This window comes from Somniosus microcephalus, chromosome 7, assembly GCF_052327205.1.
Source record: "Somniosus microcephalus isolate GS21.2 chromosome 7, FLI_Smic_1.0, whole genome shotgun sequence".
Classification (NCBI taxonomy): domain Eukaryota; kingdom Metazoa; phylum Chordata; class Chondrichthyes; order Squaliformes; family Somniosidae; genus Somniosus; species Somniosus microcephalus.
The window spans coordinates 273,657,749-273,682,280 of NC_140993.1; the positions used below are offsets into that span (position 1 = coordinate 273,657,749).

The following is a 24,532-nucleotide window of genomic DNA, read 5'->3' on the forward strand; positions in this document are numbered from 1 at the left end:
GACCCAAAATAAATTTCACAATAGGAACAACCAAAATTGAACAAACCACTAACTACACATACTTGGGCTTAAAAATCAGTTCTACGGGAAACTTCAAACTGGCTGTGAATGAACTGAAAGAGAAAGCAAGAAGGGCTTTCTATGCCATTAAAAAATCCATCCAAATAGAAATCCCAATTAGCATTTGGCTCAAAATTTTCAAATCAGTAATTGAACCAATTGCACTCTATGGCAGTGAGGTGTGGGGACCGTTAACACAACAAGAATTTGCAAAATGGGACAAACACCCAATTGAGATCCTACATGCAGAATTCTGTAAAAGTATCCTCCGGACTCAAAGGAAAACAGCAAACAATGCATGCAGGGCAGAATTAGGCCAATATCCATTAATAATCACTATCCAAAAAAGAGCCACCAAATTTTGGAAACACCTAGAAATGAGCAACCCCCAATGCTATCACTACGACGCCCTGAAATGCCAAGAGATGGCCATAAAGAAGAATACCCTCAGTCAACTAGTCCTGGGACTCAGTGAAGTAACTACTAACACTACTAACAATAACCAGCCCCAGGACGGTGGCATAGTGGTTAGCACTGTTGCCTCACAGCGCCAGGGACCCGGGTTCGAATCCGGCCTCGGGTGACTGTCTATGTGGAGTTTGCACATTCTCCCCGTGTTTGCGTGGGTTTTCTCCGGGTGCTCCGGTTTCCTCCACAGTCCAAAGATGTGCGGGGTTAGGTTGATTGGCCATGATAAAAATTGACCCTTAGTGTTAGGGGGATTAAATACGTGGGGTTACGGGGATAGGGTGGGATATGTGTTGGTGTAGGGGTTACGGGGATCGGGTGGGACATGTGTCGGTGCAGGCTCGATGGGCCGAAATGGCCTCTATCTGTACTGTGAGGTTTCTGTGATTTCTGTGACAGTGACAGCGTAACACAAAGAATTCGACCCAACACAATCGTCGCTAAGCAAAAGGAAAAATATCTGACATATTGGGCAGAAACAACAAAAACCCAAAGCAAACTCAATTGCTACTTGGCCCTAAACAGACAATACAACATAGCTGATTACCTGACCATGGTAAAGAACAGCAAACTGAGAAAAATCCTGACAATGTACAGACTTAGTGAACATAGCCTGGCGATCGAAAAAGGTAGACACAGGCAGACCCGGCTACCAAGAGAGGACAGGATATGCTCTCACTGCAGTCAGGGAATGGTGGAGACAGAGATGCACTTCCTCACAGCTTGTAGAAAATATCAGGGCATAAGGGAGAATTTCTACCCAAAATTTACAAAAATATGCCCGGAATTCAGAAATTTGAATGACGACCAAAAACTCCCATACCTACTAGGGGAAGAGAGAAGTTGCATAACACTGGCGGCACACTATGTTACAGCTTGCCATAAACAGAGGGACAACCACTAAAGATAAGAGTATATATAAATTATATGAAAGTATATTTATACACTCAGGGATATATCTGTTTATACACTGTATGGATAGATCTGTATTTTGAGAACAAACATGAATGTTTTCCGATGCTTTGGCAACATAAGATGTAACTTGTCATGCCAATAAAGCGATTTGAATTTGAATTTGAATTTGAGAGAGGGGGGAGAGGAGAGAGAGGGGGAGAGGAGAGAGGGGGAGAGGAGAGAGAGAAGGGGGAGAGGAGAGAGAGGGGGGAGAGGAGAGAGAGAGGGGGGAGAGGAGAGAGAGAGGGGGGAGAGGAGAGAGAGAGGGGGGAGAGGAGAGAGAGAGAGGGGGGAGAGGAGAGAGAGAGAGGGGGGAAGAGGAGAGAGAGAGAGGGGGGAAGAGGAGAGAGAGAGAGGGGGGAGAGGAGAGAGGGGGGGAGAGGAGAGAGAGAAGGGGGAGAGGAGAGAGAGAGAGGGGGAGAGGAGAGAGAGAGAGAGGGGGAGGAGAGAGAGAGAGGGGGGGAGAGGAGAGAGAGAAGGGGGGGGAGAGGAGAGAGAGAGGGGGAGAGGAGAGAGAGAGGGGGAGAGGAGAGAGAGAGGAGGAGAGAGAGAGGGGGAGAGGAGAGAGAGGGGGAGAGGAGAGAGAGAGAGGGGGAGAGGAGAGAGAGAGAGGGGGGAGAGGAGAGAGGGGGGATAGGAGAGAGAGAGGGGGGATAGGAGAGAGAGAGGGGGGAGAGGAGAGAGAGAAGGGGGAGAGGAGAGAGAGAAGGGGGAGAGGAGAGAGAGAGAGGGGGAGAGGAGAGAGAGAGGGGGGGGAGAGGAGAGAGAGAAGGGGGGGAGAGGAGAGAGAGAGGGGGAGAGGAGAGAGAGAGGGGGAGAGGAGAGAGAGAGAGGGGGGAGAGGAGAGAGAGAGAGGGGGGAGAGGAGAGAGAGAGAGGGGGGAGAGGAGAGAGAGAGAGGGGGGAGAGGAGAGAGAGAGAGGGGGGAGAGGAGAGAGAGGGGGGAGAGGAGAGAGAGAGAGGGGGGAGAGGAGAGAGAGAGAGGGGGGAGAGGAGAGAGAGAGAGGGGGGAGAGGAGAGAGAGAGAGGGGGGAGAGGAGAGAGAGAGAGGGGGAGAGGAGAGAGAGAGAGGGGGAGAGGAGAGAGAGAGAGGGGGGGGAGAGGAGAGAGAGAGAGGGGGGGGAGAGGAGAGAGAGAGAGGGGGGAGAGGAGAGAGAGAGAGGGGGGAGAGGAGAGAGAGAGAGGGGGGAGAGGAGAGAGAGAGAGGGGGGAGAGGAGAGAGAGAGAGGGGGGAGAGGAGAGAGAGAGAGGGGGGAGAGGAGAGGGGGGGAGAGGAGAGGGGGGGAGGAGAGGGGAGGAGAGGGGGGGAGGAGAGGGGAGGAGAGGGGGGGAGAGGAGAGGGGGGGGAGAGGGGGGGGGAGAGGAGAGAGGGGGGGGAGAGGAGAGAGAGAGGGGGGACAAACACCCAATTGAGATCCTACATGCAGAATTCTGTAAAAGTATCCTCCGGACTCAAAGGAAAACCGTAAACAATGCATGCAGGGCAGAACTAGGCCAACATCCACTAATAATTACTATCCAAAAAAGAGCCACCAAATTTTGGAAACACCTAAAAATGAGCAACCCCCACTGCTATCATTACGAAGCCTTGAAATGCCAAGAGAGGACCATAAAGAAGAATACCCTCAGTCAACTAGTCCTGGGACTCAGTGAAGCAACCACTAACACTACTAACAATAACCAGCCCCAGGACAGTGACATCGTAGCACAGAGAATTCGACCCAACACAATTGTCACTAAGCAAAAGGAAAAATACCTGTCATATTGGGCAGAAACAACAAAAACCCAAAACAAACTCAATTGCTACTTGGCCCTAAACAGACAATACAACATGGCTGAATACCTGACCATGGCAAAGGATAGCAAACTGAGAAAAACCTTGACAAGGTACAGACTTGGTGAACATAGCCTGGCGATCGAAAAAGGCAGACACAGACAGACCCGGCTGCCAAGAGAGGACAGGATATGCTCTCACTGCAGTCAGGGAGTGGTGGAGACAGAGATGCATTTCCTCACAGCTTGTGGAAAATATCAGGGCATCAGGGAGAATTTCTACCAAAAATTCTCACAAATATGCCCTGAATTCAGAAATTTGAATGACGACCAAAAACTCCCATACCGACTCGGGGAACAGAGAAACTGTGTAACCTTAGCGGCACACTATGTTACAGCTTGCCATAAACAGAGGGACAGCCAGTAAACCTAAGAAAAGAGTATATACAAATTATACGAATGTATATTTATACACTCAGGGATATATCTGTTTATACACTGTATGATTAGATCTGCGTTTATGTGTTCAACCATAAATGCTTTTCGATGCTTTGGCAACATAAGATGCACCTTGACATGCCAATAAAGCGATTTGAATTGAATTGAATTGAATTGAGAGGGGGGGGAGAGGAGAGAGAGAGGGGGGGGAGAGGAGAGAGAGAGGGGGGGGGAGAGGAGAGAGAGGGCGAGAAAGGGCGGGGGGGCGAGAGCGCGGGGGGGCGGAGAGAGCGGGGGGGGCGGAGAGAGCGGGGGGGGGCGGAGAGAGCGGGGGGGGGCGGAGAGAGCGGGGGGGGCGGGAGAGAGCGGGGGGGGCGGAGAGAGCGGGGGGGGCGGAGAGAGCGGGGGGGGGGCGGAGAGAGCGGGGGGGGGCGGAGAGAGCGGGGGGGGGCGGAGAGAGCGGGGGGGGCGGAGAGAGCGGGGGGGGGGGCGGAGAGAGCGGGGGGGGCGGAGAGAGCGGGGGGGCGGAGAGAGCGGGGGGGCGGAGAGAGCGGGGGGGCGGAGAGAGCGGGGGGGCGGAGAGAGCGGGGGGGCGGAGAGAGCGGGGGGGCGGAGAGAGCGGGGGGGCGGAGAGAGCGGGGGGGCGGAGAGAGCGGGGGGGCGGAGAGAGCGGGGGGGCGGAGAGAGCGGGGGGGGCGGAGAGAGCGGGGGGGCGGAGAGAGCGGGGGGGCGGAGAGAGCGGGGGGGCGGAGAGAGCGGGGGGGCGGAGAGAGCGGGGGGGCGGAGAGAGCGGGGGGGCGGAGAGAGCGGGGGGGGCGGAGAGAGCGGGGGGGCGGAGAGAGCGGGGGGGCGGAGAGAGCGGGGGGGCGGAGAGAGCGGGGGGGCGGAGAGAGCGGGGGGGCGGAGAGAGCGGGGGGGCGGAGAGAGCGGGGGGGCGGAGGGGCGGAGAGAGCGGGGGGGCGGAGAGAGCGGGGGGGCGGAGAGAGCGGGGGGGCGGAGAGAGCGGGGGGGCGGAGAGAGCGGGGGGGCGGCGGAGAGAGCGGGGGGGCGGCGGAGAGAGCGGGGGGGCGGAGAGAGCGGGGGGGTGGCGGAGAGAGCGGGGGGGTGGCGGAGAGAGCGGGGGGGTGGCGGAGAGAGCGGGGTGTGGAGAGAGCGGGGGGTGGAGAGAGCGGGGGGTGGAGAGAGCGGGGGGTGGAGAGAGCGGGGGGGTGGAGAGAGCGGGGGGGTGGAGAGAGCGGGGGGGTGGAGAGAGCGGGGGGGTGGAGAGAGCGGGGGGGTGGAGAGAGCGGGGGGGTGGAGAGAGCGGGGGGGTGGAGAGCGCGGGGGGGTGGAGAGCGCGGGGGGGGGGGTGGAGAGAGCGGGGGAGGTGGAGAGAGCGGGGGGGGTGGAGAGAGCAGGGGGGGTGGAGAGAGCGGGGGGGTGGAGAGAGCGGGGGGGTGGAGAGAGCGGGGGGGTGGAGAGAGCGGGGGGGTGGAGAGAGCGGGGGGGTGGAGAGAGCGGGGGGGTGGAGAGAGCGGGGGGGTGGAGAGAGCGGGGGGGTGGAGAGAGCGGGGGGGTGGAGAGAGCGGGGGGGTGGAGAGAGCGGGGGGGTGGAGAGAGCGGGGGGGGTGGAGAGAGCGGGGGGGGGGTGGAGAGAGCGGGGGGGGGGTGGAGAGAGCGGGGGGGTGGAGAGAGCGGGGGGGTGGAGAGAGCGGGGGGGTGGAGAGAGCGGGGGGGTGGAGAGAGCGGGGGGGGTGGAGAGAGCGGGGGGGGTGGAGAGAGCGGGGGGGTGGAGAGAGCGGGGGGGTGGAGAGAGCGGGGGGGGTGGAGAGAGCGGGGGGGGTGGAGAGAGCGGGGGGGGTGGAGAGAGCGGGGGGGTGGAGAGAGCGGGGGGGGTGGAGAGAGCGGGGGGGGGTGGAGAGAGCGGGGGGGGTGGAGAGAGCGGGGGGGTGGAGAGAGCGGGGGGGGTGGAGAGAGCGGGGGGGGTGGAGAGAGCGGGGGGGGTGGAGAGAGCGGGGGGGTGGAGAGAGCGGGGGGGGTGGAGAGAGCGGGGGGGGGTGGAGAGAGCGGGGGGGTGGAGAGAGCGGGGGGGGTGGAGAGAGCGGGGGGGGTGGAGAGAGCGGGGGGGGTGGAGAGAGCGGGGGGGTGGAGAGAGCGGGGGGTGGAGAGAGCGGGGGGTGGAGAGAGCGGGGGGGTGGAGAGAGCGTGGGGGTGGAGAGAGCGGGGGGGTGGAGAGAGCGGGGGGGTGGAGAGAGCGGGGGGGTGGATAGAGCGGGGGGGTGGAGAGAGCGGGGGGGTGGAGAGAGCGGGGGGGTGGAGAGAGCGGGGGGGTGGAGAGAGCGGGGGGGTGGAGAGAGCGGGGGGGTGGAGAGAGCGGGGGGGTGGAGAGAGCGGGGGGGTGGAGAGAGCGGGGGGGTGGAGAGAGCGGGGGGGTGGAGAGAGCGGGGGGGTGGAGAGAGCGGGGGGGTGGAGAGAGCGGGGGGGTGGAGAGAGCGGGGGGGTGGAGAGAGCGGGGGGGTGGAGAGAGCGGGGGGGTGGAGAGAGCGGGGGGGTGGAGAGAGCGGGGGGGTGGAGAGAGCGGGGGGGTGGAGAGAGCGGGGGGGTGGAGAGAGCGGGGGGGTGGAGAGAGCGGGGGGGTGGAGAGAGCGGGGGGGGTGGAGAGAGCGGGGGGGGTGGAGAGAGCGGGGGGGGTGGAGAGAGCGGGGGGGGTGGAGAGAGCGGGGGGGGGTGGAGAGAGCGGGGGGGGTGGAGAGAACGGGGGGGGCGAGAGAGAGCAAGAAAGAGACATAACAGACTCTGCCAGCATTTATAGAACAAAAAATCAAAGGGAAGTTCGAAGGTCCACCTGGTCAGAATTCCAAATCAAATCCGGCTGACCCAACAATAAGTGGTTCTATAACGGACGGATGATCTGCTCCACCAGCTTACTGCCTTTACAGCGAATATGAAAGTTTCCTGCGACGTGGGGCATTATGCATTGCCCACATGCACGCTCATGCAGTGGTACTGTGCAATGGAGAAGGTGGTCCAGTGTATGCAACCACAGCAGTAGGTCTACACATTGATTAACTATCGTGAAGCACTGGGGCACATCATGCACTTCGGTTCCAGGTATCAAACTGGAGCGAAGGCAACATGAACCGATCACCAAAATCGTCACCTCAGGTAGCTCTCACCACTGTCAGTGCATTCAATAGCATTCGACCGACCCTCAGACCTGGGGCTGCATTTTCAATTAGGGCCCCACGAACACAGCATTAAAATCAGAAAAAACAAGAGTATAAATCGCCTTCGATTCCCTTCTTTCCATTGCAATTTGCAGGAGGTTCCTAACTTCTGGACCGCCACAAATAATTGGCAGTCCAATAACACAGACGTGCAGAGGCTGGTGAATATGGTGGTTCTGCTTGTGAATAGGGTTGCCTCTTTTTAAGGTGTCTGGGAAATGGATGGCGCAGTGGGTTAGACACCGGCCTTGGGTTCAGACTGGGCAAATGTCACGCTGGTGCAGTCGAGGCTGCTCTTCTGGTTGGGGCTGAGACACATTGCTGGGGCAGAGAGTAGAGGAAAGGTTTACTCTGAACTAAAAACAGAAAGTGCTGGAAATGCTCAGCAGGTCAGGCAGCATCTGTGGAGAGAGAAACAGAGTTAACGTTTCAGGTCGATGACCCTTCGTCAGAACTGGAAAAAGCTGGAGATGGAACAGGTTTTTAAACAAGTGTGGGGGCAGGGAAAGGGGGGAGGGGAGGAAAGTACAAAAGGGAAGGTCTGTGATAGGGTGGAAGGCAGGAGAGATTAAGAGACAAAAGGGATGATGGTGCAAGGCAAAAGGAGACGGTAATGGGACAAGTTAAGAAACAAAAGGTTTACTCTGCATCTGTACTATCGGGAATTCAGGTGAGTTCTCCCAATGATTTTCTGTCTGTGCTAGGGATGCTATAGACAAAAAAAAGTATCTCGCCATTTGCTATAAACTTTATGATCTCTAGTTTCACTTTGCATATCTTCTATATATTATTATAAACTGGTCACTAATTTCTACTCGTAGTCTAAATGGTTTATTTCCAGCCTCCTCATGGAACATATCAGAATGATTCTAGGAACTCAAATACACGCGATAGGAGATGTATAAATGCAAACCTGGTGTGCACCAAATTCTATTGGCTGGGATTTCCGTTTGTTCCCTCTAAGCAAAATAGCCAGGTCACTGACACTACAGGACTCCAGGAGAGATGGCTTTGGTCCATCAAAGAGGCCAGTGTCTCTCGGCAAGCGATCAAAGGACTCCGGAAAATAGTACTGGAGAAGATCCACCACACCCGAGGCCAAATTCAAAATTCCTAAATATACACAAGGAACTTGCGTTAATCAATACAAGGTACACAAAAACTTAAAATTCTAAATCACAGCTCAGCGATGCCCAAAACCGTTAGCCACAAGTGGCTGACTGAGAATCCAGATGTGGCTACTTGCATTTTTGATGGCCAAATAAAAAAATCACTGATAAGACAGAGTCGTTGGGCATATCATCTCAATACTCATAGGCGCACGGTGTATGTATGTGTACTTTAACCCTTTCGCGCATTCGTTAATAAAATGGTACGGTGAAAAAGAGCGCGCGAGTGATTTTTGATCATTGTGTTTTTGCTTCCTTGGTTTCTGCTTATTGGTTATCTGCTAAAATGGTGTGCAACACAGGTGAAAATACTGGACTTCAGCACCATGGTAAGACCAGCAACGTTACACGGAGGGGGAGGAGTGATCATGGACAGCCCGACCAATCAAAATAACTGAAGACAGACCTGCATTTATATAGTGTCTTTCCCGATTTCTTGATGACCCAAAGCCCTTTATAGCCAATTAAGTACTTTCAGAGTGTAGTCTCTGTTGTAATGTAGGAAACGTGGCAGCCAATTTGAGCACAGCAAGGTCCCACATACAGCAATGAGATAAATGACCAGATAATCTGTTTTAGTGATGCTGGCTGATGGATAAATGTCGGCCAGGACACCGGGTAGATCTCCCCTGGCTCCTCTTTGAAATAGGGGTGTGGGATCTTTTACATCCGCTCAAGAGGTCAGACAGTTTAACGCCTCAGCCGAAAGACGGCACCTCCGACAGTGCAGCACTCCTTCAGCACTGCACTGGAGTGTCGGCCTGGATTATGCGCTCAAATCCCTGAAGTGTGGCTCTAACCCACAACCTTCTGCCTCAGAGGCAAGGGCATGCCAATGGCACAGTGTAAGCAGCATTCAACCGCGCTCTGGATGGGGAGCAGGGGCGAGTCTGGAGCATCTCATTGAGCAGGTCAACATTCTCAGCAATCACGGAATGCCGCTTGCAACTGCTGGACAAAAGCCTAGAGGCTGCACGAAGATATGCTGCGTCTGATAAATTCATGCCAGGATGCCAAACCTTGGTGAAAGACAAAGACTGCAAAGTTTCACACTGAATGGTGGTCGATATTTGTTGAGTAAATATTCATGTGAAGGACATTTACCCGTATTGTGTGTAAGGTGTTTTCTATTAAAATTAGTGCATGTGGCTAAAACAGTGTCGCTGTAGCCACACCTGAGGCTAGGCAGCGCGATCGACGGACAACACTGAACAAGCTTTGATATATGTAATGATGATAAATGTAATGTAATTTGTAAATTGAGTGCCATGTACTGAAGTTAATTTGTTTTGTACCAGATGTGGACTGTATTGTCATGTATGTAAACAAAGATTTTTATGAATAAAGTATGTATTTTTTTTTTTTAAAACACTGCTTTAAATCCTCGGTGGTAGATTACGTAATCTTGCCCAATACTGTACTTTCCCCATTATGTATTTTCAGTAAGTAACGCATAAAAAGGGAGCTGCAATATAGTGTTTAACTGCATAGCCGACACAGCAAGTTTCGGGACGGTATACATGGGTGATGGCAAGTAGAAGCTAGACATTTCCACAAAGGTAAGGGACCCAGACTGGTGAGCCTCCTTTCACTCCAGTGCACCCGCCGACAGGGCAGAGGTCAAAGCAGAGACGGGAAAATTGTCGCCCATCACTAATGGAGAAGCTAGAGGATTTGCAAGAATAATTTTAATTTCGAAGGTACTCTGGAAAATTAATTTTGTAAAGAATAAAAAACAATTATTTCTACGTTATTCTGCTCAGTTACGTGCATTTGAAGATGACTTTCTGTTAAGTATACACTCTATTTCTCATGAATGCAGGTGCTAATCGGTTAATCATCCATCTACCAGGCCCAGCTAGTTAAAGCTCATTCTCAAACAGTCCAAACTTGTTAGTCATCTCCCAAAGAATTTTGTTTTTCCAATATTAATATATATTTACTTAAAGTGCATATGCCCAAAAGTTATTAAAAAGACTGGTAAATCAGGGGATCTAAACAGGGTAAATGCCACTGTAGAACTTGCTTTCAAGGGGCTGGCAAGGTTAGAATCATAGAATCACACAGCACAGAAGGAGGCAGTTCAGCCCATCGTGCCTGTGCTAGCTTGTTGGTAGAGCTCTCCAATTAGTCCCACTCCCCTGCTCTTTCCCCATACCCCTGCAAATGTTTCCCCTTACAAAGTATTTACCCAATTCTCTTTTGAAGTTTGCCATTGAATCGGCTTCCACCACCCTACCAGATCATAACAACTTGCTACACAAATTCTTTCCCCCTCATGTCGCCTCTGGTTCTTTTGCCAATTACCTTAAATCTAGTGTCCTCTGATCCCCTCACCCTCAAAGCCTCCTTGAAAAAGTGCAGCATCCCCACCGACACCTGGGAATCCCTGGCCCAAGACCGCACAAAGTGGAGGAGAAGCATCTGGGAAGGCGCCGAACACCTCGAGTCTCTTCGCCGGGAGCAAGCGGAAGCCAAACGCAAACAGCGGAAGGAGCGCACGTCAACCCAAGCACCCCACCCACCCCTTCAACCACCGTCTGCCCCACCTGTGACAGAGACTGTAGGTCCCACATTGGACTCATCAGTCACCTGAGAACTCATTTTTAATGTGGAAGCAAGTCATCCTCGGTTCCGAGGGACTGCCTGAGAGAGAGAGAGAGAGAGAGAGAGAGAGAGAGAGAGAGAGTGTCCTCTGATTACCGACCCACCTGTCACTGGAAACATTTTCTCCTCATTTACTCTCAACCTACCCGTACTACTCTTCTTCCTCGATCAAATCTCCTCTTAACATTTTCTGCTTTAACCACCAGCTTATCGAATGTGGGTGGGAGGAAACTAACGAATTGTTTAGATGGTTAAGATTTGACTTAACAACAGAAGACAAAGTACGGAGATAAATGGAAAGCGCTCCACGCAAGCACAGGAGTCCATTCAGGAACACGCTGTTTACAATATTGGTCAATGATATGGAACAGGATGCCTGAAGTGGTTCTGCTAAATTGCTGAAAGGAACTTAGCTTCAAAGAAAGAAAGAAAGAAGGAAAGAAAGAAAGTACTTGCATTCACATAGTGCCTTTCACCACCTCAGGATATTCATAAGAACATAAGAAATAGGAGCAGGAATCGGCCACTCGAGCCTGCTCCGCCATTCAATGAGATCATGGCTGATCTTGGGCTCAAAGCCACTTCCCCGCCTGCTCCCCATAACCCTTCACTCCCTTATCTTGCAAAAATCTGTCTATCTCCACCTTATATGTATTTAATGACCCAGCCTCCACAGCTCTCTGGGGCAGAGAATTCCACAGATTTACGACCCTCTGAGAAGAAATTCCTCCTCATCTCAGTTCTAAAAGGGCGACCCTTTATTCTGAAACTATGCCCCGAGTTCTAGATTTCCCCACGAGGGGAAACATCCTCTCTGCATCTACCTTGTCGAGCCCCCTCAGAATCTTATATGTTTCAATAAGCATTTGTATTCCAAAGCACTTTACAGATATTTAAATACTTTTGGTGTGTAATCAATCGCTGTTATGGAGGTAAATGTGACGGACAATTTGTGCAAAGCAAGGCCCCACAACCAGCTTTGAAATTCATGACCAATCTGTTGGGTGATGTTGGTTGAGGGATGAATATTGCCCAGTACACCCCTACTCTTCTTCAAAATAGCGTCATGGGATCTTTTACATCCACCTGAGACGGCAGGCAGGGCCTCGGATTAACGTCTAAACTGAAAGACGGCACCTCCGGCATTGCAGCACTCCCTCAGCACTGCACTGGAGTCTCAGCCTGGATTAATGTGCTCGAGTCTCTGGAGCGGGGACTTGAACCCACAACCTTCTGACTCGGAGGCGAGGGTGCTGCCCACTGAGCCACAGCTGACACTTTGGTATTATGTTGGTTCAGTTTGCCGAATGGGTGCTCCCGACACGGTGCGTCCCAGCCAGGAGCGCAGATCGGGAATCTCCAGGCACTGAAGTCTCAGCCTGGCTTAATGTGCTGAAGTGGGACTTGAACCCAGAGACTTGGACCAATTTACATAGAAACATAGAAGATAGGAGCAGGAGTAGGCCATTCGGCCCCTCGAGCCTGCTCCGCCATTCAATGAGATCATGGCTGATCATCCAAATTCAGTACCCTGTTCCTGCTTTCTCTCCATATCCCTTGATCCCTTTAGCCTTGAGAAATATATCCAACTCCTTCTTGAATATATTTAACGAATTGGCCTCTACTGCCTTCTGTGGTAGAGAATTCCACAGGTTCACCACTCTCTGGGTGAAGAAATTCCTCCTCATTTCTGTCCTAAATGGCTTACCCCTTATCCTTAGACTGTGACCCCTGGTTCTGGACTCCCCAACCATCGGGAACATCCTTCCAGCATCTAGTCTGTCTAGTCCTGTTAGAATTTTATAAGTTTCGATGAGATCCCCTCTCATTCTTCTAAACTCCAGCGAATACAAGCCCAATCGAACCAATCTCTCCTCATACGTCATTCCTGCCATCCCAGGTATCAGCCTGGTGAATCTTCACTGCACTCCTTCCATGGCAAGAACATCCTTCCTCAGATAAGGCGACCAAAACTGCACACAATACTCAAGGTGTGGCCTCACCAAGGCCATGTACAACTGCAGCAAGACATCCTTGTTCCTGTACTCAAACCCTCTCGCTATGAAGGCCAACATACCATTTGCCTTCTTAATCGCCTGCTGCACGTGCATGCTTACTTTCAGCGACTGGTGCACAAGGACGCCCAGGTCTCGTTGCACTTCCCCTTCTCCCAATCTATTGCCATTTAGATAATAATCTGCCTTCCTGTTTTTGACACCAAAGTGGATAACCTCGCATTTATCCACTTGATATTGCATCTGCCATGCTTCTGCCCAATCACCCAACCTGTCCAAATCATCCTGGAGTTTCTCGGCATCCTCCTCACAGCACACACACCCACCCAGCTTTGTGTTGTCTGCAAACTTGGAAATATTACACACATGGGCCGAGATATGGGAGATAGATTTGAATGTGAATAAATGCTGGGTAATGCATACAGGAACAGGTAACGGGAAATGTATACCAAACATGAAAGTGTTCTCTCCTTTGAAGCACTACTGGCAAAATGTGAAAATGAAAAAGATTCAAGAGTAATCGTTCATGAAACCCTGAAAGAATTTGATCACAGTAAAGCAGTTATCAACAAGGCAAACTGGATACCGAGATTCATCTGAGGGTACTGGATTAAAAAGTCAGAACAAGTTATACTGACAACATACAGATGGACGGTGAAGGCCAGTTCGGCAGTATGACAAGTAGCTTTGGTCCCCATAACCTCAAAGGATCTAGAAAGGGTTCAGAAAGGAGTGACCAGAAGGATTCCAGACTTCACAGAACTAGTTTATGAAGTTCTTGTTCAAGGGGCACAAAAATTAGTAAAATTCTCATTTCTTTTTATAAAATGAGATTTTATACACTAGTTTTCAGTTAATTAATTTATCAAACAGTGATCTGGAGGCAATACCTGAATGTGATCGGTAGTTCTGATGCAGTTGGTATATTCTGCTCGGCACTATTACATTATAGCGTTTCTTGTCATCGTGATTGGAATCATGAGCATAATAAAAGAGAGATCGTAGGTCACTGAAGCGAAAAGCCACTCCCTTCATTATGCTTTGAGCTGTATCGCCAGTAAGGAACATGGAATTTGGGTCATTGATGCACTTCATGAGGGTGGCAAGCTCAGCTTGGGTGAAATCCTGTATTTCATCCCCATACAGTTCGTGAACAGACCATGGCAGTTCAACTAACTTGGATAATCGCAGCGACAGGTTGTACAGCATGTCTTCCTCGTCGAAGCATCTCCCCTGTGATTTTATTTGCTGGTACATGGAGAAGAAGCGGTAGATTTCAGTTCTGTCTTCCTGGAAGTTTGGTGCTCTCTTCCTTCCCAGTTTAATATACTGTTCTTCTGTTAGGCAACCTTGAGAACTATTTAAAGCCTCAATAGAACCCTTCAAAAATGACTTGATCTCCTTCCACACCAAAGCTGGATTAAACTGAGGTTTGCCTTTCACCATTTTGGGCCAAAGGTCGTGTGCAAATACCTCATAAGTCACAAAGACACGAGGATCAAATTCTTTGGTGATATGACCCTCTGCAGCCCTACGTTCATCATCTAGAAACTCTCCTTCATACTCCTCTTCCTCATCCTCGTCTCCCAGATCTGGTATGGTCATATCTTCTTGAGCAGACCAACCCACAATATTCCTTTTTAGACTGCCGTCTTCATTTCGAGGGAAAAAAGGTTCTGGCAAGGATGCATCAATTAGCAACAGCAATTGTTTTGAGGTTATGAACAGGGGGAAGTTCTCATCCTTAATGTCCTGAAGTCTGTAAATCGTAGGTTCGAGAGGTTTGAAGTGGCCCGTAACTTTGGTGGACTTTGTAAGCTCCATAAAGTTTTTCAAGACTTCCTGGCACAAGACATGGTTTTTGGTAACAAAAATTTGATGCAAGTGCTCAAGTTTGTCAGCACCATCTGGATTCACCGGCACATCATCTTGACCATTTGTCAACTCGCTGGCACAACCGTAAGATGCCATTCCATTCCGATCCAAGTCACAGCTTTGGTCCATTGATTCAAAATATTTCTCCCCATTGGCACAATCAGAGTGATCTGTTCTGCTGTCTATCATTGCTGCTTCCTTTTCACCATCATCCACAATCCCGGTTTTCCTTTTCTGCCAAACCTGTCGCACCAACCATGGGCTTCCATCCTCCTCTGTTTTCTCCCAGTACTGTTGGAAACGCTTCCAAAGTCTGTAGAGACAGCAAGTGGTCTTCCCCGTTCCACTTCGTCCAATCAGAATGATTGCCTGTAACGGCTTAGGGACAAGATCAATTATTGCATACTCTAACTCTCCCACTCTAAAAGGATATTCAACTCTGGACTCCAGATTAGTAATGATGTTAAGAGCCATATTGGTGCTAAAGCTATGGAACTTCATTATGTTGTACTCAGTCTCCACTGCGCTAGCAGGTGGGAAGTATTCAGATACTTTTTCTTTCAGTTCTTTCCAATCAACATATTCCACAAAGATCAATGGGATCCTCTTTTGGACATTTAAATTCGAGGTAAGCAGAGTTTTGTTTATCCCTTTGAGCTTCTTCCGGAGGATGCAGGAGGCCCCACGATTGTAAGAACTGGAGATCAGATCCAATGCGCGCTTGAGTTTATTGTGGTCTAGGATGATATCCCAGATTCGAATAATCTCACTGTACACCCTTCCCGTGACTCTCTCCTGAGGATGAAAAGAAAGCTCCGATTCAAAGATCTTCTCTGGCTTTTCACTGCAGCGGGGCGAAAAGTCCACTGCTAGTTCCCATAGCAATCTTGCTCCTTTGTCGAGTTTAGCTTCGTAAAGCTTGATGGAGCTTTGCAGGTGCTTGAGTGGTTTCTGGAGGCTCCGAGTCCATTCCCCATTGCCAAGCTGCCGAATCACCGTTACAGTTTTTGCTTTCATCTGCTGAGGTACGTCTCGGCAACCGAGCTTCTTCAGCAACTCGGATGTACATTCAATCTCCCACGTCATATTGTCAAAGTCCAGGTCTTGCAAATCGGTCACTTCTTCGGGTATCGGGTCTTCCTGTACTGAACCGCAGTTTGAATGCTCTGCGGCCCCGTTCAACATTACAGCTTCAACATCGTCAGCACTTTGGAAACACTCAGTTTCGGTAACCGGAGGCCTCGCCTCCAAAGTCGGAGTTAAATTACCGAGCAAAGTGTCGCACAGGGGCAGTTTTGAAGGGTTTGCTTCCGTCGGAGTCTCGACCACATTAAGTTGTTGAATCATTTTTGCAATTTCATTCACGAGGATTTCTTCCACAGTTAAAGCGATGCTAGCTTCATCCTTTGATTTAAGTGGATGTCCTTCTAATTCTGCTGGAGGGAGGGGGTCACAGGAGCCATTAAGATGATGCAGCGGGTCAGGCTGTGAACTCTCCAACGTCTCGATCTCCTGGTCAGATGGTCGTTTTCTGCTCATCACATTCTTCACACTTTTTGAAGCCCGCAACTTCTGGCTCTGGTCATTTTGTTCTCTCTTCTTTCGGTTTCGCGATGCCACTTTATTCCACGCGATGAATCGAGGGTCGTCTTTTTTAATTTTGTAGGTAAATAGTTTCCCTTCCTTGTTCTTTATCTTGTTGCTGATTTCAAACTTGGTGATCAGATCCATTATTTCCTCGTGATTTTTAGAGTAGGGCTTGTGAAATACGATGTGCAGCAGGGTATTTCCATCCTTGTCCTGAGAGTTGGGATTGAGGTACGGAAAACTCGCTGCATCAGAGCTGTACTTTTCCAACAGACATTTCAGTATGTGCAAACCAAACTCATCTGCAGGTAGAACAGAAAAGATAACATAAAATATTTTAACACAAACTAGACGTGTCAGCAACCCAGAAACGATCAATATAAATCACAGACCTTCCCTTTTGTTCTTTCCTCCCCTCCCCCCTTTCCCTGCCCCTCCACTTGCTTAAAAACCTGTTCCATTTCCAGCTTTTTCCAGTTCTGACGAAGGGTCATCGACCTGAAACGTTAACTCTGTTTCTCTCTTCACAGATGCTGCCTGACCTGCTGAGTATCTCCAGCATTTTGTTTTTATTTATTATATATATATATAAAATATATATAAATAAATCACAGAATGCTACATAAACAGCTCACGTGCTCCAAGTCTGCACCTGCTGCTCACTGCAAGCCACCTACTCTAAACCCATTCTCCTGCCCTGCTCACGCCCTGTGCTATTCTTAATATTCCTATTTTTAAAACAACTACCTAATTCTCTTTTAAAAGTATTTATGAACTTGGCTTCAACAATGGTTTGTGGCATGGAATTCCACATTCTAACCATCCTCTGTGTAAAGGCAGTCGCTCTAACCTTCCCCTTAATACTTCTTGTGACCCATCTTAAATTTGTGTCCTTTCATTATCATCCCACTAACTAACAGAAGCAAGCATTATTTATTCTATTGTAACCTTTTAGACCTCCACCAGGGCACCTCTTCGCCAGCTCCAGTGAAAAAAAACGCTGACTTCTCAAGTTTCGCTCTTCATAACTACGCTCGCTCAACCCTGGCAACATCCTCGTGGAGCTGTGCTGCAACTTAGATCCTGCCTGTAATGGGAGCGTCCAGAACCAAAAATAACACTCCCAACAGCAACCTAACTTAGGTCCTATTTCATGTAGACTGGCAGTAATGTGGGTCAGGTGAGCCTGGCCCACAAGTCAAATGCCCTCCCATCTCTCCCTCCTCCTCCTTAAAGGGGCTGATACGACTAAACATTTATACAAACATAGAAGATAGGAGCAGGAGTAGGCCATTCGACCCCTTGAGCCTGTTCCGCCATTCAATGAGATCATGGCTGATCATCCAAATTCAGTACCCTGTCCCTGCTTTCTCCCCATATCCCTTGATCCCTTGAGCCTTAAGAAATATATCTAACTCCTTCTTGAATATATTTAATAAGTTGGCTTCAACTGCCTTCTGTGGTAGAGAATTCCACAGGTTCACCACTCTCTGGGTGAAGAAATTCCTCCTCATCTCTGTCCTAAATGGCTTACCCCTTATCCTTAGACCCCTGGTTCTAGACTCCCCCGCCATTGGGAACATCCTTCCTGCATCTAGTCTGTCTAGTCCTGTTAAAATATTATAAGCTTCAATGAGATTCCCTCTTATTCTTCTAAACTCTAGCGAATATAAGCCCAATCAACCCAATCTCTCTTCATACGTCATTCCTGCCATCCCAGGTATCAGTCTGGTGAATCTTCGCTGCACTCCCTCCATGGCAAGAACATCCTATTTTTGGGGGACGGTGGGAGAGGGTCAACCTACGCAGACTGATAATTAAAATAAAGTAACGATGATAATGGTGACTTTATGCAGCACCTCCTGGTCGAGGAAGAAATCCAATGACCGAGTAGGTAAGGCAAAGTCTTGTAGAAGTTCCAAGTTACCCCCATGATTTTATATTCAATGTTTCGGGATACACAACCAAAAATTCAGTTTGTCCAAAAGAAATCTCAAAAATAAAAATTAGAAATGCATAATTCAACAAACAATAGTTCAGATTAAATTTCAGCAATACTTTTATGAAGCAAACTAACTTTGACCCTTTTTAGACTCGTTTAAATTAGGAAATTTCTCCACTGGGACTGAAGCCCTGGAATTCCAAAGTGGCCTTGGTAATTCAGGCAGGAGACGGTGTTGAAGGGGTTGTCTTATGACGAAAGGTTGAGCAGGTTGGGCCTATACTCATTGGAGTTTAGAAGAATGAGAGGTGATCTTATTGAAACATATAAGATTCTGAGGGGGCTTGACAGGGTAGATGCTGAGAGGATGTTTCCTCTTGTGGGGGAATCTAGAACTAGGGGGCATAGTTTCAGAATAAGGGGACACCCATTTAAAACGGAAATGAGGAGGAATTTCTTCTCTCAGAGGGTCGTGAATCTTTGGAATTCTCTTCCCCAGAGAGCTGTGGAGGCGGAGTCAGTGAATATATTCAAGGTGGGGAGGGACAAATTTTTGAACGATAGGGGAGTCGAGGGTTATGGGGAGCGGGCAGGGAAGCGGAGTTGAGGCCAAGATCAGATCAGCCTTGATCTTATTGAATGGCGGAGCAGGCTCGAGGGGCCAAATGACCGACTCCTGCTCCTACGTCTTATGGTCTTATGTTAGGAGACCAGCAGAACTCGAAGGAAAATGGCGGAGATCCCCACCGGAGTTACAGTGCAAGCAGAATCGCAGGGCCCCACGTGTTTAAAAATAGAGCGAAGTAAATACTATCCCAGTCAGGTTTGTGTTTCAATATTAAAAAAGAGAAACAAGGAATTGTCACTGTAAGCGTTTAAAAAATACAACTGAGGAATTTTCAGTCAGAATACAAGGGAGCATTTCTGAAGTTTTGGAAACACCTATGTTACTGAGATGGCAAACTGCTTTAAATTCCTGCAATCGCGTTTCTGTATTTTAAGAGAAGACTTTGACCGTGATAGAAGTTTGGTTTAAGAATTCTAGTGAAGCAGGTTTCGAAGGAGCTACTAAGTTAACATTCACAGCGAGACCTTTCTTGTCCAGGACAATACAGACTGCAGCATGAAGGGGTGTGTCGCCTGGAGCGAGGGTAAGGTCGTGCGGATTCGCCCCATTGTTTAGCAAGAGATGCACAAGCTTGAAGTCCTCTTTTGTCAAAGACAGCTGCATTGGAGATTTTTTAGTACCAACTCCACATGGAGAGGCTGTAAAAAACAAAACAATGGAAGACTGGATCAGTAACTGCTGTGGAAAAATGGGAAAGTTAAAAAAAAGACATTCATTAAAAGCATCTTTCATGACCTCGGAATGGGCCAATGCCCTTTACAGCCAATGAAGTACTTTTGAAGTGTAGACACTGCCGTATTCTAGGAAGTCACAGAAGAGATACTTATAAAATTCTGACAGGGCTGGACAGACTAGATGCAGGAAGGATGTTCCCGATGGCCGGGGAGTCCAGAACCAGGGGTCACAGTCTAAGGATAAGGGTTAAGCCATTTACGACAGAGATGAGGAGGAATTTCTTCACCCAGAGAGTGGTGAACCTGTGGAATTCTCTACCACAGAAGGCAGTTGAGGCCAATTCATTAAATGTATTCATGAAGGAGTTAGATATATTTCTTAAGGCTAAAGGGATCAAGGGATATGGGGAGAAAGCGGGGACAGGGTACTAAATTTGGATGATCAGCCATGATCGCATTGAATGGCGGAGCAGGCTCGAGGGGCCGAATGGCCTACTCCTGCTCCTATCTTCTATGTTTCTATGGTGCAGCTTTAAAATTGATGGGTGGTTTCAATAAAAGGCAATGAACACCAACCATGCTGACTGCTAACTTACCTCCACAGTTTATTAAATTCTGCAGAAGCCATTTACTGCTCCCATGCTTGTCGAGGTCACAAATGATGGTGCAAAGATCCAGGCCCGAGAGGTCGCATCTCAGATCGGCCTGCTTGCTTTGGTTTTTGTTACCTCCCCCAGTTAGCAAGAGCAAAACTTCATGCCATCTACGTCTGTGAAGAAGCTGCTTGATCAACCGGCTTGCAATCCAGGGCTCAATGCTGCATAAAGTGGCTGTGTTAATCTCTGCAAAAAAAAAAACAAATATACTGTAGAAGGTTATTCAACTGGAGACAACTGCAACTATCTCAAAATAACCAAGTTCAAAGTACATTAGAACTTATTTCTCTCGGGTAAACTTTCAGCTCAGTAGACATCTCTAATAAACAGAGTCAATCTCTAAAAAGCAGGACAAATCCGACCCGGCCAATTACCGTCCCATCAGTCTACTCTCAATCATCAGCAAAGTGATGGAAGGTGTCGTCGACAGTGCTATCAAGCGGCACTTACTCAGCAATAACCTGCTAACTGACGCCCAGTTTGGGTTCTGCCAGGGCCACTCAGCTTCTGACCTCATTACAGCCTTGGTCCAAACGTGGACAAAAGAGCTGAACTCAAGAGGTGAAGTGAGAGTGACTGCCCTTGACATCAAGGCAGCATTTGATCGAGTGTGGCATCAAGGAGCCCTAGCAAAACTGAAGTCAATGGGAATCAAGGGGGAAACTCTCCATTGGTTGGAATCATACCTAGCACAAAGGAAGTTGGCTGTGGTTGTTGGAGGTCATTCATCTCAATCACATGACATCACTGCAGGAGTTCCTCAGGGCAGTGTCCTAGGCCCAACCATCTTCAGCTGTTTCATCAATGACCTTCCCTCCATAAGGTCAGAAGTGGGGATGTTCGCTGATGATTGCACACTGTTCAGCACCATTCGAGACTCGTCAGATACTGACGCAGTCCGTGTCCATATGCAGCAAGACCTGGACAACATTCAGACTTGGGCTGACAAGTGGCAAGTAACATTCGCACCACACAAGTGCCAGGCAATGACCATCTCCAACAAGCGAGACTCTTAACCATCTCCCCATGACATTCAATGGCATTACCATCGCTGAATCCCCCACTATCAACATCCTGGGGGTTACCATTGATCAGAAACTGAACTGGACCAGCCATATAAATACTGTGGCTACAAGAGCAGGCCAGAGGCTGGGAATTCTGCAGCGAGTGTCTCACCTCCTGACTCCCAAAGCCTTTCCACCATCTACAAGGCAGAAGTCAGGAGTGTGATGGAATACTCTCCACTTGCCTGGATGAGTGCAGCTCCAACAACACTCAAGAAGCTCGACACCATTCAGGATAAAGCAGCCCGCTTGATTGGCACTCCATCCACCACCTTCAACATTCACTCCCTCCACCACCGGCGCACTGTGGCTGCAGTGTGTACCATCTACAAGATGCACTGCAGCAACTCGCCAAAGCTCCTTCAACAGCACCTTCCAAACCCGCGACCTCTACCACTTAGAAGGACAAGGGCAGCAGACGCATGGGAACATCACCACCTACAAGTTCCCCTCCAAGCCACACACCATCCTGACTTGGACCTGTATCGCCGTTCCTTTACTGTCGCTGGGCCAAAATCCTGGAACTCCCTTCCTAACAGCATTGTGGGTGTACCTACACCATATGGACTGCAGCGGTTCAAGAAGGCGGCTCACCACCATCTTCTCAAGGGCAATTAGGGATGGGCACTAAATGCAGGCCTAGCCAGCGACGCCCACATCCCATCAATGAATAAACATTTTTGTTTTTTTAATCTTCATTTGGCACTTTACACTTTAACCTCTCCTTTCCAAAGTAGAACCTCATCCAGACTGTTGTTCCATGGAGGGGCAGACCTGTGCTAAACAGAAGGACGAATCCACTCATTTTAACTTACGCACATGAAATTAGTTGACTGCACATTCCATCTCTCCCAATACAAATTGTTCAGATTCGTCCTTTTCCTAATGTATTTAGCACACGGGTCCATGATTCTCTTTCATTCATTTATAGCCCTGTGCCTTCTCACCATTCTCAACTGCACTACAAATAACCTATGTGGCATTTAGTATTCCCAGTAAGCTAATGCTTTAAAGGGGAGGTGAAATGCTTCGCCAATGACTCAGCTGGTTAAGGTACCAAGTCACCTGCCAATACAGAATGAGAAGGCGCCAGGTTCCAATCCTGATCCGTACGGATCGAGCTGATCTCAGCCAGAGCAATGATAGACAGAAAGGTCATCGACCTCAAACGTTAACTCTGTTTCTCTCTTCACAGATGCTGCCTGACCTGCTGAGTATCTCCAGCATTTTCTGTTTTTATATCAATGATAAGACACGTAGCAAGAGGGTTCAAGTACAGGAACAAGGCTGTCTTGCTGCAGTTGTACAGGGCCTTGGTGAGACCGCACCTTGAGTATTGTGTGCAGTTTTGGTCGCCTTATCCGAGGAAGGACGTTCTTGCCATGAAAGGAGTGCAGCGAAGATTCACCAGGCTAATACCTGGGATGGCAGGAATGACGTACGAGGAGAGATTGGGTCGATTGGGCTTGTACTCACTGGAGTTTAGAAGACTGAGAGGGGATCTCATCGAAACCTATAAAATTCTGTCAGGCCTGGACAGACTAGATGCAGGAAGGATGTTCACGATGGCTGGTGAGTCCAGAACTAGGGGTCATAGTCTAAGGATAAGGGGTAAACCATTTAGGACTGAGATGAGGAGGAATTTCTTCACCCAGAGAGTGGTGAACCTGTGGAATTCTCTGCCACAGAGGGCCGTGGAGGCCAATTCATCTATCTATATATATAAAGCGGCTCTTCTGTCTGTCCCGATGTCTGTCTGTCTGCCTGGTCTCTATACGTTTGGAAGTTACAGAGCGTACCGACGCGCGTGTCGCCTCAAAAGAAAGCTTGCGATTCCGGACCGGTCATAGGCGTATTTACGTTTCGGCCGGACAAAAATCCCGCCCGCGGTATCCCAACAACGTTCAGCGTTCCGCTCATTAGCATCTCATTAGCGACCGTGTGACGTCGAGGTCTTCCTACAGTTGAGTGTCGAGTGACTCGACGATTGACCAATCCTACGCTTCGGTGACCTGACCGGTCGACCAATCGGTGCGTGTGTGGGCGGGCCTTATCCTTCTGAACCGAGGTGAGTGGCCGCCATCTTGATTTTTCACAACTTTTCCCCCCACACTTTCTCTGTGTTAGGGAACTAAGGTAAATATTTTAATGATGTGTTAGGGAATTAAATAACAATTTTATGGGGGGGGGGGGGGAGGGCCTCTGGAAATCGCGGGGCGCTCGCGCCGGCCGCACTGACCGCGCATGCGCCGGCCGCACTGACCGCGCATGCGCCGGCCGCGAGAGCCCGCTTCCGGCGCCGGCCGCCGCTCAGCATTCCCGCTCTGGCAACGGCACTGGACCTCAGGTAGGCAGGGGGAGGGGCCGGAGAGAGGGACAGAGGGGAGCGGGGGAGGGACACAGACAGGGGAGGGGTGGGGGTGGGCGAGGGGAGGGAGACGGGAGGGGAGGGAGGGAGAGGAGGGGAGCGGGGGGGGGGAGGGGAGCGGGTGGGCGAGGGGAGGGAGGGATAGGACAGGGAGAGGACATGACAGGGAGAGGGGGGACACACAGGGGCAGGGAGACCAAGCGCCCCAAAATTGCCCTCGCGCCCCAAAATTGCCCCCCCGCCCCAAAATTGCCCTCGCAACGCGGGGCTCCCCAGCTAGTATCTATATATATAAAGCGGCTCTTCTGTCTGTCCCGATGTCTGTCTGTCCGTTCTCTAGACGTTTGAAAGTTAGAGCGTACCGACGCGCGCGTCGCCTCAAAAGAAAGCTTGCGATTCCGGACCGGTCATAGGCGTATTTACGTTTCGGCCGGACAAAAATCCCGCCCGCGGTATCCCAAAAACGTTCAGCGTTCCGCTCATTAGCGACCGTGTGACGTTGAGGTCCACCAATTGGACGGCGGGTTCCTTCCTCCAGTTGAGTGTCGAGTGACTCGACGATTGACCAATCCTACGCTTCGGTGACCTGACCGGTCGACCAATCGGTGCGTGTGTGGGCGGGCCTTATCCTTCTGAACCGAGGTGAGTGGCCGCCATCTTGATTTTTCACAATTTTTTCCCCCACACTTTGAGTGTTAGGGAACTAAGGTAAATATTTTAATGATGTGTTAGCGAATTAAATAACAATTTAATAGGGGGTGGGGAGGGGGGGGGGGGAGCCTCGGGAAATCGCGGGGGGGGGGGGGGGGGGGGGGGGAGAGCCTCGGGAAATCGCGGGGGGGGGGGCGAGCCTCGGGAAATCGCGGGGGGGTTGTGCGCCGCCCACACTGGCCGCGCATGCGCCGCCCGCCCACAGCGGCCGTCCATCAGCCGCGCGATACGCGGGGGACCTTAGCTCCGGACCTCAGGCGCTAGGCAGGGGAGGGGCTGGAGAGAGGGACAGAGGGGAGGGGTGGGGGTGGGCGACGGGAGGGAGACAGGCGAGGGGA

General features: G+C 50.4%; 1 protein-coding gene across 1 annotated transcript in view; it reads left to right on the forward strand.

Moving 5' to 3' along the window:
* The window catches only part of LOC147115344 (TPR and ankyrin repeat-containing protein 1-like), a 136,084-nt gene that overhangs the window by 35,216 nt on the left and 76,336 nt on the right, over positions 1 to 24,532 (forward strand). The window contains exon 8 of the mRNA XM_085993999.1: positions 14,462 to 14,648. Coding sequence (XP_085850125.1) covers positions 14,462 to 14,648 — 187 coding nt within the window. The remainder of the gene's footprint in view (positions 1 to 14,461; positions 14,649 to 24,532) is intronic.